The sequence below is a fragment of the Triturus cristatus genome, chromosome 7 (assembly GCF_964204655.1).
Source record: "Triturus cristatus chromosome 7, aTriCri1.1, whole genome shotgun sequence".
In the NCBI taxonomy this organism is placed as follows: Eukaryota; Metazoa; Chordata; class Amphibia; order Caudata; family Salamandridae; genus Triturus; species Triturus cristatus.
In genome coordinates this window covers 742,420,443-742,436,645 of record NC_140590.1, presented here as the reverse complement: position 1 = coordinate 742,436,645, position 16,203 = coordinate 742,420,443, and the positions used below count along the sequence as shown (strand labels likewise).

Genomic DNA, 16,203 nt, shown 5'->3' with positions numbered 1-16,203 from the left:
GTAACTTTTGTTATCCACATATGTGAAGGGCACCTTTGCAGTCAGTTGTGACATCACACCAGTATGAAGCTGGTGGGACTTCTGGATTAGTGGTTCATGAGTAATTATAGGAAATAACATGCATTTTGTTCAGAAAAAACCCAGCAGGATATCCACAACAGTAATACAAGTGAATACTGGTGCGTAGATATGCTTGCCATCAGCTACATTAAAGTGTCTCAAATTGGTAATGCCAAGCTTCTGTGTGGTCCCATTTAAATTTATGAATGTGAACTGAGGTAAATAGTACTATTTTTCACAGTGCCACATGTCGCTGCATTGTAAGTCCAAAAAGGTCAACTGGCTATACTCAAACCTCAACTTCTAATATAAATTTACACTATTACACTTTGTAGAAGCCCAGAAGATTTTTTGACCACAGTGAGACCTATTCTGGGACACCTTTAATGAACATTGAGCAGTCCCCATCAGTGTCTCCCTTCCCCATATCACAATTACTGCGTACTTACTGTGGTGTATTCAAAGTAGTAAAGACAGTTGTCGGTCAGAATAAACCAGCGTCTCTTCCAGGTCTTGACGCGTCCACCTGTAAAGTGAAGAGACGGACGTTCGACAAAAAGGCAACAAAGCAAAGCACAAAACACAAAGCAGGAAGTGTTAATTACTAGAGGAGAGTCCAGAAAAAGAGGAGGTCTCAAGGATTAAAAGCATGGCACGGGAAAACTACAAGTTTACAATTATTGTACAGATAAAAGTCACATTGAAAAACATAAAAACATACAAAGCTAAATGCTCAAAGCATCTACACAATGCAAGAACCAATGTCGAACAAGCAGGTCAGACTGTCCAAAAGCCAGGCATCCCCTGAAACCAGGGTGGAAGTAGGAGAGGAAACAGAAGGGGGAATCGACTGTGAGCTGGCGACAGAGTGGCATAATGTGGAGAAGGAGGAGTAGAATTGGTCTGAGTTAGAAAAGCAGCTGCCATGGATCCAATCCAAGGGAAAGCGTCAAAGAAAACACTGAGGATTATGGAGAGAAAGAAGCATCTAATGGTTGGTGGAAAGATTTTTGGGCACTCAGGGGAATCTGTCTCTCAACACCTTCACAATTTTACCATAGGAAACTTCATATATGGTGTTACATTCGGCAACAGATGGTGCCAGTGAAAATAGAGTTAATCAGTTCAGTTTTAGGAGCTACAGGGAAACAGATTCTACCTGTACAGTCACTGTGCTTATCTCTTACATTGTAGCCAAATGACAAGGCTATGTGGGGCTGGTATTCAGCCTATTTACTTTGGAAAGGAGGAAAATGTAAAATAACCAGTAGTATTTAAAGATTTTTTAAGTGTCCCTTTTGGTGGTCAAGATATCCCTTTCTGGCACTAGCATTATCCCTCTCAGGCATGCAATACAGTCTCCTCAATTAGGGGCCTTCTGAGGTACTGGGATGCACTTAATGCACAGCTGAAGGGTAATGCACTGAAACAGAATGCCCTAATTTACACGTTACAATGCAGCAGTGCATGCCTCATACACCAGCACATCAACCCCTTCTCACCCCAAAAGGCCACAGCAGTTCACGCTTTCCTCATTCATACTTGAACAGTACAACATTAGTCGAAGAAGTGTAAACTTCCCTCGCCCACAAAACACGCAATACAGACAGCAAGAGTCAGATTTCTCCACATTTAGTACAGGTAGATCACATACAACAGCACAGCAATTTCACAAAAGCACAGAACATATACAGGCTAGGCAGGAGCAATGTAAGTGCCCTTTAAAAATAAAAACAGCACTTACAACAGCAGTGGACACATCCCTCACGCACAGAGCAAACACAGCACTGGCAGCAGCAAGGCAAGCATTCCCTACACACAGAAGATGGACAGCCCAGTCAGCATCCACAAAAGAGAACTGAAAATATAAAAGCCAAGGTGCATGCAACCATGCTTAGCTAGATCACTGTGTGCATGTGGGAGACAAACGTGTAGTAGATAGCGAAAGGTTTTATGCAGCTCAGCTTTTGAAAGACATGTTGAATGTGGTCGTGGCTGCATTAACAGAAGAAGCATCACAAACACCCCAATAAAGCAAAAGGACAAATACAGCTGGCATAATGAAGGCAAATGGGATTCAGATACCCTGGGTGGTGCCCGCAATAAGAGAACAAACAACCACAAAATAAGGAAGAAGCACATGGGTTTGAGAAGCTGGGTGCATGTGTACAGTCCCCAAGGAAGTATCTGCAATTAAGAAACAAGGATGGATAAGTTTCATATTCTCAGAGAAGTCCCTGTCAAATTCCATAGTGAGCCAACATGTTACACCATCCCCAAAGATGTAAACCCAATCCATCCTATTGTAGCCAACAGTCTTGTATTGTCCTCAAGGAAGTAGCCCCTCTCCATCCCAATTTAGACCAAGCACCAAATACAGTCACAAAAGACTGCAGATTAAGCACCATGTAATATGCTCAAGGTGGTAATACTGGAACAATCGTATTTCACTTAGAAGCATGTGCTATGTTCAAGGCAGACTCAGAGTACTACTCCATTTCAGGCTTACATCATTGTACTGCTCCAAGAAGTAACCCAATTGCTACAGGCTAAGCCTCACATACTCTGAGTGGAGAAATCCCTGGTGCATCTCTTTTGTTTTTCAACTAGTTCACAGTGAACTAAAAGAGGTAACCCTGGATTTATCCCATTTCAAATGCCTTGTGCAGATCACAAAGGTGGAACTCCTAATCAATCCATCCACCAGGTGCCACAGAGAGATAGACTGAGGTGTGGAGCGATAGAATAGGAAAGGGAGGAAACAAGAGGTATGGAAGGCTATGAATGGATGCTAATAACCTCACTATGAATTTGTTATATTGTTATTCAAGTTTCCAGCTATCAGACCCACTCATGTGTTTTGTTATTTTACAAGCATGTTCCTCTCAAAGTACCATTCCTGTGCCCAGGTATTCAGTACATATTACTTCCCAAAACCATTCCTAAACCTGTGGGCTGATATTGGAGTGCCTACGTTATCCCCTCTTAGTCTCTGCTTGGGATCTGGAATTGCAGTCTTCACAAGGTTTTCCTTTCAGCTCTAATGGGTTCTGCATTTAAATTATATAGAGGGTGCCCACTTAGTTCTAACCATCTGCCAAGCCATTACAGTCCAATAGTTTCTGTCATTTCACTCTTATGCATTGTTATTACAAAAGCCATGTCTCCTTTTGACAGTGTCATGTATCTGCTCTTATTTTACAGTCCTTCACGATTTGTTCTCAACCACGTGTTAATTGTCTTCGTATTACACACCTCACAGATTTCTCCACTTAAAGCTTGCCTTGTGCCATGATACTAAAAGGTCCTTTTGATCCCTGCAGTTTGCTTTTCCATTACCACCCCAAGAGGATTCCACATCAACCCTAAGGCCATGTCCTAGAACTACAAAGTCCACAAGGTTTGTCCTGTGGCAGTTTTTGATGAAGTGAATTACAAAGAACAACTTGCCATGTTATGTTATGCAAATTTATAAAGCGCATGCCTGCCCCAACATTGGGGCGTCCCAGCTCTAGCAGACGGAGAGGCCAGGAAGGACGAACTAAGTGGAAGAAAAAAGCCAGATTTTAATCAATTTCCTAAATGCCCAGTGATCTTGTGTGCTCAGAGCAGCAAGTGGGGGGCATTCCATAGGGCGGGGGCCAGTGCCTTGAAGGAGCGTCCTCCCGCTCTCCGCTTGCACACTCTAGGAGTACAGGCCAGGTGCAGACTGGCAGAATGCAGAGCCCGCAACGGAACGTATAGAGAACAGAGCCCTAGCAGGATTTGGGGGCCTTGGCCATGTAGGATCTTGTGCTTGGTGCAGAGAGTCTTAAACTGGACTCTCTGTTCAATCAACAGCCAATGAAGACGCGAAGAAGATTGGAGGCGTGACAGTGCTTCAGTAGGGCAAAAAGGGTACGTGCTGCCGCATTCTGTGCCCGTTGAAGTCTTTTGGTGACTGCTTTACTCACGCCAAGTAGGAGCCCATTACAATAGTCCAATCAAGACAGCACTACTGATTGGACAATCGTTTGGTGGACAGATGCATCAAAGAATCCCAGGATGGGTTTCAGGCCGCGTAACAGGCCAAAACAAGTCCCCACCGCTTTTTTTTGCGTGGTTCTCAAATGAGAGGGCATTGTCCATCAGGACCCCTAGGTTCTTAACTGCCGTATTTGGTTGGGGAGGGGTGCCCAGAGCCCTCGGCCACCATTGGTTGTCCCATTGATGGGTATCACGCCCTACAAGGAGCACCTCAGACTTGGTGGAGTTCAATTGTAGGCAGTTATCTGCCATTCAGTCTGAGATGGCCAGAAGATCCTCTTGGAATTTCACTTAGTCCTGTTTAACGTTGTTATAAAAGGTAAATACCAACTGGGTATTGTCAGCGTATGATACCATATTGATGTTCCGTGCTTTAGCCAAGAGGGCCTATGGGTGGACATACACGTTAAACAGCGTGGGGCTCAAAGCAGAGCCCTGAGAGACACCACAGCTGAGAGGATAGACACTGGATCGATAAGGAGGGGCATGGACCTGAAAGGAGCGCTGGGACAGGAAAGATGCAAACCAGGCCAGAGCCTTGCCCTTGACCTTAATCTCCCCTAGCCATTGAAGCAAAATCTTAGGGGAGACTGTGTCAAAGGCTGCGCTGAGTTCAAGTAAAATCAGTGACGAGATGTTGCCATCATCCAACCAGATATGGGAGGAGAGAAATTGAGCGGAAGTTCTCCAGCAGAGACGTGTCTAACGTGGGCTTTTTCAGCAAAGGATCACCTTATCGTGCTTCCATGATTTAGGGTTCTCCGTAGTTTGGAGTGACCTGTTAATCAATTCATGATCCTCAATCAAGAGGCAGTCATGAAATTTCTTGAAGAGGCCGGGGTTTTAACGGATCGTCGGGGGAACCAGATTTGACCTTGGCTGCCAGAACATCCAAATCTTTAAGAGACATGTGTGGCAAATCTAGTAAGGAATAAGATATGACTGTCATAGTGGGGTTCTCTGAAGGTTTGGGGACTCCCATCCTCATTTCCAGGGCACTGTAGATGCATTCCACCTTATTGATTTAATGTTTGGCCAGTGACTTACATTACGTATTAGCAGATATGATATTATTGGCCTCTGCTGGGAGTTTCACCATGTCTTTCAAGAGAGAGAAGATGGTTTTGGAGGGGTTGGGGCTTGACGAGATGAGGTTGGCATAGAAAAAAGCTTTGGTCTTTTGGACGAGTTTGCGATAAGCTTTAATTGCTTTCCTAGAAGTGATTTTTTCAGTAACATTATAGGCAGATCTCCAGGTCCGTTCTAAAATTCTGCATTTATTCTTTTCCGTGGTCAAGGTCTCATCTTACCAAGCGTGGGTTTGAGTATGCTTGGCACTGATCATTTTCCTCAGGATACAGTGATCAAGCGTGTTGTTGATCCAGTCCCTGAAAGCACTATTGGCTGCCTCTAGGTCAGTGGGCCATTCTGGGCGGGACAGATTTACGGTAGATAAAAAGGTAGGAACATCCAATTTGTGCCTGGGGCACTTCAAGGAAGACTGATAAGGGTTGCCTGTAGTGCAAAGGCACAGGGAAATGAGAGACTGGTCCGTCCTGGTCAGAGGGAGGGGTGTGTTGACTTCCAGAAGCTGGAGATTCCAAAATACCGGATCAAGTAAGTGACCTGCAACATGTGTAGGTTCATTCACTAACTAAGCACCCATGTCACTCAGGAAGTTGGTAATCTCCTGGGATTTGAGGCATTCCAAATGTAAGTTAAGGTCACCAAAAATGCTCAGATTGGCAGCTTCTAAGATGAGAGTAGATGCAGTGTGTTAAGGCTTCTTGAAAGGCTTTATCAGGGCCCGGTGGACGATAGATAAGAAGCCCAGTGACAGTAAAATTATGTGACAGAGTAATTTTAAACAAGGCACTTTTGCAGTCTCTCTGGAAATAGGAAAGGAGGACAGAGAGCAGTGGATGAACACCAAAAACTGGTTATAATGCATCATCTATTCCAAAAACTCCAGATTCTGTCCGTCCAGATAAAAAACTTGGGGGTGTGGCTTGATCCTTCTCTGAGTTTCATCGGTCATACCAAGAAGGTGGCGGCTTCTTGCTATGGCATCATCAGAGGACTTCGACCCATCCTCAAATTCTTTGATGCACCCACAAGACAGCTGGTGGTCCAAGCATCAGTGCTGTCCAGGCTGGACTATGCCAGCTCCCTACTGGCAGGGATAAACCAGTCAGAAATTTTGCGGCTCCAGCGGGTTCAAAACGCTGCGGCCCGACTGGTGACAGGTCTGCCTAGGCGATGCTCGGTGTCCAATACTCTGCGCTCTCTCCACTGGCTCCCTGTGCAGCAGAGGATTAGATTTAAGGTTCTCTGCTTTGCATTTAAAATCCTAAAGGGTACTCCCCCACAAATCTTGGAGAAATTGCTGATCCCCTATGTCCCCTCTCGCACTCTTAGATCGCTAGGCCAGAACTTAGCAGTGGTCCCGCGTTTTAAGTTGAGCAGAATTGGTGGCCGCTCCTTTCGAGTCCTGGCAGCGAGTTGGTGGAATTCTCTTCCTCCACAAATCCGGGCCATCGATGAGCTCCTTCAGTTTAGACGGGCTATCAAGACCTTTTTATTTGTTGAGCTTATCTGTTGTGTCTCGTCTCCTTTTGTCCGCTTGTAGTGCTGTGTTGTGTTTACCTTCTCAAAGCGCCAGGACGCCCCTTTGCTGGGGCAGCTGTGCGCGGTACAAATAAAAATAACATAGCATAACATAACATATACTCGCGTCACAGAAGAGGAAAGAAACTTGGCATAATAGTCGGATAAAGTTATCTTTTTTGTCATTCATTACTATTAGGCTTTGGCTCTCTAATTCCCAGCACACCCTTGCCTATCTTTCGACAATCAGTAAGAACAACAACAGAGGTGGACTCCTTTTGAAGATGACAGTGCCCATATAGTTAATAGTTTCTGCCTTTTTGTGGCAGAATTGAGAATGGAAGAGAACAGAAAGACTAGGATTAATTTCTTAGCTAAAATACAACTTCATGCTTTTTTCAGGAGGAGTAAACTTGCTTTTGTGACAGCACTGGTTTGGTAGCTGATACTCTGGTCTCCATCAAGGATAACCACAACATTTTCAGATGACCTTACAAAGCTGACAGGTGAACAAAAGAAAAAAGGACCACACAATGGCCCAGAAACCATATCTCAAAGGTATCAATAAAGAGCTTTGTGGTTGGTAGTACACATGTCAGCAAGGATACAATGGCAGAAACTCAGAACTGGAGCCTCAGGAACTGGAGTGCATTCCATAGGAAGATAAAAGAGGAAACAGGAGTGGAGGGTGAACACTGCATAGGACAATCAACAAACTAAGCAAACAGGCATAGATATGATCTGCATCACCACTGGATGAAGCATCAATAGCAGAAGTAATGCAGAATGCAAGTGGGGTGGGCAGTGTACCTGCATTCCATCTCCCTTGGCCACACGTTCCTGCCCGACTGGTGCAATGTGTAGGAGGGACATATAATGTCTGAGATTGGCCGTATAAGGAGTAGCTTTGAAATACACAGGATGGAATCTATCTGGCAATAATTGTCTGGAGTAGCCTTTTCTAAGTCAGGTTCACTGTATGTTATGAAAAGCTGGTTATAAACAAGGATATCTCTGATTGAGTACAGATAGAAGTGAAATGCACGCCGGACAACGATGTTATTTAACACCTCCTGGGCAAGCAAGAGTGAAGGCGTGAACTAATGGAATGCAAGTTAAATCTCCTTCAGATACAACCTTTCCAATAAAGGAGTGATGTGCCTGAGTGCTTCCTTGTCACAGTGGAAATTAGTGTATTCCTCAGAGCCACAGATGTCTTATAGCTTGCTGAAATACTTTGATCTTGGAATGGCACATGAGAACGTTATTTTCCACGAAATCAATTCTATTTGTCAAACAGCCATTAAAAGGCTGTGCATGAGAAATGATGGAACAAGGTTCGAGTGCTACATGTTAGTAGGTCTTACCAGGTAAATAAATTTAACAGGCCAGTCTGATGACGTGGTAGTTTCGCTGAGGCAGGGCATGATTCACTGTGTCAATTCATGTGGCTTCCCATAATTGCTTAGTAGGTTTTTTATAAATACCTACTACCCTACCGGATATGAATGTGATTGGAGCAGCAGTCTAGGTGGCACAACAGTAGTCTTCTGGAACCAGCTGCTCAAGCGAATGGCCTTGCTTTTGTGTCAAGTTGCGTGCCGGTAACATACATAATCTAACCAAACCAGTTCAGTATGAAGCTTTGTTTAATGGACTAGAGACATTTGACTAATGAGGACTTAAAATGTTCTTGTGTCACAAACAAGTCCCTGCCTGCTCACTATCAGTTCCTACAAAGATGTAGTAGAATACTGTGAGGTTAAGAACCCGAAGTTTCGCTTCTTAGTTAAAGCTTCTGTTTTGTCCTAAACTACTATTCTTTGCAAGTTTCCTATCTCAGTCCTTGCTTGGCGCCCAGTTATCATTTCTTGTACCGTTTTGAACAGTCTGTTTCAAGATGAACACCCCACAAAGAGCAAAAACTGTAGAACCTTGACCCTGGAAAGAGTCTACAGCAAAAGGAATAGATCGTGTCCTCCAGTTTCTGTTCTGGCTAGGGTACAGCAGCTGAAGTAGGACACCTTTGTGCCCGATTTGAATGAGCACTAATCTGTGAAGAATACCTTATAAATTACAACAATTTGACCAGCGAATATTCAGTCCCACCCTCAGCCGAGTGAATATTAAATAGCGGGAAAATGAGTAAGCCTTTTGTCAAGAAAAGTGACTCTTAAGCTTCAGTGGTGACCATGACATCATTCTATGTTCCGCAAGTAGCGATTCAGTTGTTCATGTCCTAAAGAAAGCAATGAATTGCTTCACCCTATTTACACAGAAAAATGTTGAAAACTGATTTTAAATATAAGGACATTCCATCATCAGAATCTGGCCTCCAAAAAAAGGTCCAATGGATGGAGAAGTTTCCAAGCTCTTGGAACACCTTTTCCTACTAATGTGGCAGTTGAAACAGATCTGAACCCACAGTGCAACAGTGGGCTGAAACCTTTCCTGTGACCACACCAACACAAAAAATTATCACAACTCAATGATGTAAATGGATCTTGTAGCAAAGGAAGGTGCAGTCCCAAAAGACCATTCCATGGATCTTAAAATAAAATTCAGCCAGAACAACTTACCAGGTATCAGAAGAAGGATGGTTGTGTGTGACAGTGTTCTCAATTTCTTAAGACTTACTTGCATGTGCTGTTTTCCCCCAATGTAGGCAAATTTCATGAGGTATATTGTGTCCTGCTTTTCTCACAGACTGATGGAGTGCTTGGTACAATGAGTGGTTTGCAAGATGTTCCCATTACTGTGCCTACCACTCTTCTAAATCACACCTATTCTATGCCCCAGACACTTTGTCAGACCTAATCAAGATACCAATACATAAAATAGGCCAACTAATGTGACCTGCTTGTGGTACTTCAACTGTAATCCTGAATAATGTGAAATATCCTTTATCAGTCAAAGAAAAAGAAGAAAAAGGAGAAAGCAGATAAAACCCAAACCATAGATATAGCAGTGGCTTCATGTCACAAATCTGCAAAGCACAAGCAAAGCAAGTTCCAGACCACACAAATTAGCTTATGAATGTGTACATCTGAATAAAAAAAGTGGCCTGGTCAGGTATATGCACTCACATACACAGTACCAACATGGTAAATCTATGTGCTGATAGCTTTGATAAGCAAGGTTATCTCCTTCCACAAGACAATAAAAGTAATTAAGTGCATCCTACAATTCATCCTGTAAAATTTGGAAACTAGCATATTTGGGATGTGACTCAACATCCGGTTTAATATAACAACCTGCCAGTTGGGCAAGCCTGCACAACTGGACCCACTCTAGAGGGTCAAGTACATTGCTGATGAACTACCAGCAGCCTAAAAATATGAGACCCCAATCCCTTCGCAATAGGAAAGCCTCAGACTAATTGTCCACGTAAGTTTGAAATGAAAAGTTTTATGGCTTTTATAAAATAAACTCCAGCACTTCTTTGAGAGAAACTGGAAACCTCCTCTGGATTTGTGGTCGAGAATGCAAACCACCTTGATAGAATCACATTTGCCTCTCTAGCAGTTGCCTTGCATCCTCATTCTCCTTTGGAAAGTCCACTTATGTTGAGCACTGTTTTGTGAACTATGATTTGATAGAAGTATTAATGGAATTTTAACAAAAAATTAAATATAGTATAAAACTTGCTCTTACTTTGTCTCTGCTGTCTGCCCCTATTTAGAGCATTGTACTAAATGCACTAAATAATTAATTGTATTTGGTTTATTTCCTTTGTATTTGATGAACAATGGCTAGCAGTCACCAAAGAATACCATAATCTGCTTATTATGTGATAAGGCTTCCTAAACTTGTCCCTGAATTGTTGGCTGGCTTACCATAGTGTTAACCCTTCTACCTAAAAATAATACAAAGAATTCTTTTATTTGCAAAGGTAAAATTCAATCTGCCTCTTAGACATCGGGAACTAGGCAAGAGATTTTCTTGCTGTATCCTGGGATTACAGTCCCTATGTTTCCTCTCTCTGTTCTATGCCTCATGGACTGGTGTTAACACCCACATTTCCTCTATAGCTCATGTTCTTGATCTCCACCTTTGTCAGATATAGCATGTTGCCTAGCTCAGATTCCACAACAGCTGAGAAATAATTTTGCAGGCTGACCTTTCCTCCAGGGGAATGGTGTGTCTTAAAACAGTAAGGAGCTGCCCAGGATTCTAGAAACAATCATATCTGAAGGATGAGGAAGTAAGGGAGAGAGGGGACATAATTGAGGTGCTTGTTGTAATACCATGGGACAAGGTATTTAATGCTTAGTTGTGCCCAATCACCAGTGGGAACATAATATTTTTCTGGACTGAAGCTGGCTCCTAGCACATTAGAGAAGGCTTCTAAAACCCCTCATTATTACTATCTGCCACTGTGTCCACATCAGGTCTCCCAAGTGTGCTTGACACACATACCCACTTCCCCATCCCCAACACCATCCGACAATCACACATGACTTCAAAAGATGCTCCCATTTACACTTCCCCAGGGACTGTGCATTGATTTTAAGCACCAGCAAAAAACAGCACAAATCAGCAAACAGAGTGGGAGTGAGGCATGGAACCGCAAAGCACCCTTAGAAAAATGTTAGGCAAGCAGCCAAGTACAAGAGAGCAGGGGCAGCAGAGAGCAGGTTTACGTACCTCCTGAGGTGTGGGGGAGGAAGGGAGGAGCCATAAATCATGGGAACATATAAACAAGGGAGAAAAGAAAATTAAAACAAAGGAATCAGGCAGTGTCATTGGATTATCCTATAAGAGCAGCCGCGCAGACCACACTCCAGGCTCTTAGAAAGGCAATATATTAACAAAGTAGGGTATGCAGCACATGTGAGGAAGGGAAGTGGGATTAACAGAGCAGAGATTGCCGCAAGCACCAACCTAGAAATATGGAAAATCTTAATGGAGTAGGGTTTGCAGTATGTTCAAGACCAGCAGTGAGACTATTCTAATCGAACAGTGCATAAAGTGCATGTCATAGGGACCTAGTCACATATCTTAACAAAAAATGGTATGCCGCACACCTCAGCTCAAATAGTGTAAAAGTAGTTCGTAAATGCAGCACCCACAGGCCCAAATAGATGGGGAGTAGACTAATAAACTAACTGAGTAGGGTATGCAAAATGCCAGATTATGAATGATGAAAATATCCTGAAATAATAAAGTATGCACCAAATCACCTTGACATATAGTGAGAATATTCTTATGGAGCATGATATGTAACACTCCTGAGCCTCCAAAGCGCCAAAATATTACTTTAGCAGGGTTACAAGCATATTTCAGCACGGCTAGAGCAAAGTTTAAGGCACATGTGAGAATGGAGACAGTTCGGCAGAGAAAATAACCTAAAAGAAAAGGGTATGTAGCATGACCGAGTATCGTGAGGTTGTCGTAACAAAGCAGGGTAAAAGCGTGGCCAAGCATGATTGTGGAACTATACTACCAGAACAGAGGATGCGTCACCCCTAAAAGACAGATGAAAGAAATATCCCAACAGAGGAGGGGGGTATTCAGCACACTTGGAACTAAATATTAAAAGTATCCTACGAGAGCAGGATATGCGGCATACATGGGGCAAGCAGGTAACAAAAATGCTACTTACCTGTTACTACAATTCTCCAGTGTTCGTAACTTTCCTAGAATAAGATGGTTAAATAGTTGACTTATGGGTCCTTGTAAGTTACATTAGCAGTTTTAAAAATAATTGAAAAACAGGAACCCACTGACATTATCATTAGTACTTTTTCCAACACTAGTTATTGTGTGGATTGCCCTTGCCTCATCCTCAGAGGAAGTCTTAGACTATGGGCCCTATTTATAGCTTGGCGGTATGTATACTCCATCACAAGGACATAGGGGCGTAACACAGGCCCCCGCGGTGCGTGGGGGACCCCTCAGCACACCACTCTGGCTGACGAGCACCTGAGTGAGCCCGGAGGGGGCCCCTCCAAGAGCCTTGCAGGGAGGCCCCCAAGAGTTTTGTTACGCCAGTGCAAGGACGGTGTATACATACTGCCAAGATAAACACCCATTGCCAAATTTAAAAGCAGGCGACCTTAGGTTTCATCACGGTAGAGACTACTCCATCACTAGCACAAGACGCCACGGCAATCGAGCGCTTTATAAACCTACATACTATCTGCTGTGATTAAACACCTCTGGGTGGAATTGGAGGACGGTTTTTACTGCCCGTCACCGCCACAGAAACCTTGAAGGTAGGAAGCAGTGAAAACTGCTAAATGCTTCCCTGCCATGGGAGAAGAATCCCCTGGTGAGGGAGGCATTTTTTTTTTTTTTAACTTTTGCGATTTTCTTTTTGAAAATTAAAAATATAACAGTTTGGTGCAGGGCTCTGTCATGTCGACGGAGCCCTGCACCAAACTGTAAACAGCACTGACAGGAACTGCTGTGACGACGGCTCCTGCATATGCTTTAGAAGGAAAATGCTACTTACCAGTATGCATCTGTTCTTGGCATGTAGAGCTGCATAGTTGTACATTTTTGCATAGATCGCCATCTGGTGTTGGGCTTGGATGTTTGCATGTTTTTGTCTTCGAAGAAGTCTTGTAGTCACGAGGTTGGTGACTCCTCCTTTGGTTGATAGTGCGCATGGGCATCGGCTCCATCGTTAGATTGTTTTTGCCACGTAGGGTTAGATGGAGTAGTGAGAAGCAGAAAGATGTCCATGCGTGATGTATCCAAGTAGGATAATACTGGAACAGATAGAGGTACCCGGGGAGGCGGGTGGGCGTGTACAACTCTGCAGCTCTACATGCCAAGAACAGATGCATACTGTTAAGTAGCATTTTCCGTTCGAGGCATATGAGCAGTAGATCGTATACTTCTGCATAGACTATACAACAGTTACCTCCTTAGCGGTGGCTACCTGTATCTGTTGCAGTAGTATGAAATAGTGTTTTTAATACAGCCTGGCCCACACTATCTTGTTTTGCCTGCACATCTACACAATAGTGTTTTGGAAAGGTGTGTGGCGTAGCCCAAGTTGCTGCTTTACATATGTCATCTAGGGGAATGTTCCCTAAGAATGCCACGGAAGCCCCTAGTTTGCTGAGCTGTAGAGGGAATGGTTAATGTGCGTTTGGCTTTGATGTAGCATATTTGTATGCATTTTACAATCCACCTTGCAATTCCTGTTTTGGATATAGGATTACCTTTATAAGGTGGGGAGAAAGCCACAAAAAGTTGTTTGGTTTTCCTAAAAGATGTTGTTCTTTCAATGTAGTAGAAGAGTATGTCTCTTTTAACATCTAGGTGTGTAGAGCTCTTTCTGCCACTGATTCTGGTTGAGGAAAAAATACTGGGAGTTCAACAGACTGATTAAGATGGAAGGCAAAAATTGTGGGTTAGTTCTAAGAACCACTTTGTTATGATGGATTTGTAAAAATGGTTCTTGTATGGTTAATGCCTGGAGTTCACTCACTCTTCTGAGAGATGTGATAGCAACCAAAAAGGCTACTTTCCAAGTGAGGAACTGTAGTTCACATTTGTGGAGAGGTTCAAAAGGAGGACCCATTAGTCTGGTAAGGACTACATTAAGGTTCCACACCGGAGAGGGTGGAGCTCTTGGTGGAATTATTCGTTAAAGTCCTTCCATAAAAGCTTTGATTGCAGAAACTCTAAACAAAGAAAGATGTAGCCTAATAGATGTATACGCTAGGTTACATTGTTGTAGATGCAAGAGGTAACAGATGATGCTCTGAATGGAAGCATCTAGTGGGTTGATGTTATTGTGCGTGCAATAAATGACGAATCGTTTCCATTTAGCCACATAGCTTGCCCTTGTTGCAGGGCGTCTGGCCTCTTTGATAACGTTCACACAGTCTGGCGGGAGATTAAGGTAGCCAACCTCTAAGATTTCAGGAGCCAGATCGTAAGGTTGAGTTGATTGGGATCTGGGTGCCTTATCTCTTCATGGTTCTGAGTAAGAAGTCTGGGTGAGAGGTGTAGCTTTTGATGTGGTACTACGGATAGTTCCAATAGAGTTATGAACCATGGTTGTCTTGCCCATGTTGGAGCAACTAGGATCGTTGTGAGGGAATGTTGATTGAGTTTCCTCACCAGTAAAGGAATGAGTGGGAGAGGCAGAAAAACCTAAGCAAATTTGCCTGACCAATTCATCCATAGCGCATTGCCTTTGGACAATGGGTGTGGATACCTATATGCGAAGTTTGGGCATTTTGCATTTTGGTGTGTGGCAAACAGATCTATTTCTGGGTGTCTCTACATGCGAAAGAATGGAAGAAGAACTTGAGGATGGAGTTACCATTCATGAATCTGTTGTGCCTGACGGCTGAGCAGATCCGCAATCTGATTGTGTACTCCTGGTAGATGTCCTGCCAGGAGGTGTATCTTTTGTGGAATGGCCCATCTCCATATGTTTTGCGCTAGGTGTGATAGCTGTAGGGAGTGGGTTCCCCCCTTGTTTCTGTATGTAATACATTGCTGTCATGTTGTCTGTACGTATCAGGACAGCTTTGCCTAGAATGGGCAGTTGAAAAGATTTAAACGCTAGGAAGATTGCTAACAATTCCAGGTAGTGGTTATGAAATTGTTTTTGTTGGGGGGTCCAGATACCTTGAATGGTATGGGTTTGAAAATGAGCTCCCCAGCCGGTGAGCGATGCGTCTGTTGTTAGCACGATCTGTGGGACTGGCTCGAGGAACGACCGCCCTTTGGAAAGGTTCTGTGTGTTCCACCACTGCAGAGAGCGATAGGTGCGGTCGTCCACCAACACCAGATCTGTTAACTGACCTTGAGCCTGGTTCCACTGACGTGCTAGGCACTCTTGTAATGGACGCATTTGTAGTCTTGCATGAGGAACAAGAAAAACGCAAGAGGCCATCATCCCTTTTAGTTGCATGAACACACGTGCTGTGTTGTGGCTGAAATCTTTGAACTAGCGCCTGTATAGCATTTATCTTGACTGGATTGGGATATGCTAGGGCTGTGGCAGTATTTACTGTAGCTCCTAGATATTGTTGTATTCTGGACGGTTGGAGATGAGATTTGCCCAAATTTACTGTGAATACCAGACTGTGAAGCAGTTGTATTGTACATAGTGTGTGTTGAACACAGCTGTTGTGAGATTTTGCTTTTATGAGCCAGTCGTCCAGATAAGGGAAGACCTGAATCTGCGGTCTTCTCAAATGGGCTGCAACCACTGCGAGGCACTTGGTGAAAACTCTGGGTGCTGTGGTGATTCCGAATGGTAGAACTTTGAACTGGTAGTGTTGGCCATCTACCACAAACCTGAGATATTTCCTGTGAGCAGGATGAATGTGAAAGTAGGCGTCCTTTAGATCTAGAGTGGAGAGAAAGTCGCCTTGCTGGAGTAGTGGAAGCACTTGTTGTAAAGTGACCATGTGGAAGTGGTCTGATTGGATGTAAAAGTTAAGCGGTCTGAGGTCCAGTATTGGCCTGAGAGAGCCGACCTTTTTAGGAATTAGGAAATAGAGAGAATAGACCCCTGTGCCTTGATGAGGCAAG

The 16,203-nt window shown here is 43.7% G+C and overlaps 1 protein-coding gene across 3 annotated transcripts in view; it reads right to left on the bottom strand.

The window, feature by feature from the left end:
- Window positions 1–16,203, bottom strand: part of CYTH1 (cytohesin 1) — a 765,922-nt gene that overhangs the window by 35,035 nt on the left and 714,684 nt on the right. For 2 of the 3 annotated variants that reach the window (XM_085617468.1, XM_085617469.1), the window contains exon 10: window positions 510–588. In XM_085617468.1, coding sequence (XP_085473594.1) covers window positions 510–588 — 79 coding nt within the window. The remainder of the gene's footprint in view (window positions 1–509; window positions 589–16,203) is intronic. The other variant, XM_085617467.1, reaches the window with a different exon arrangement.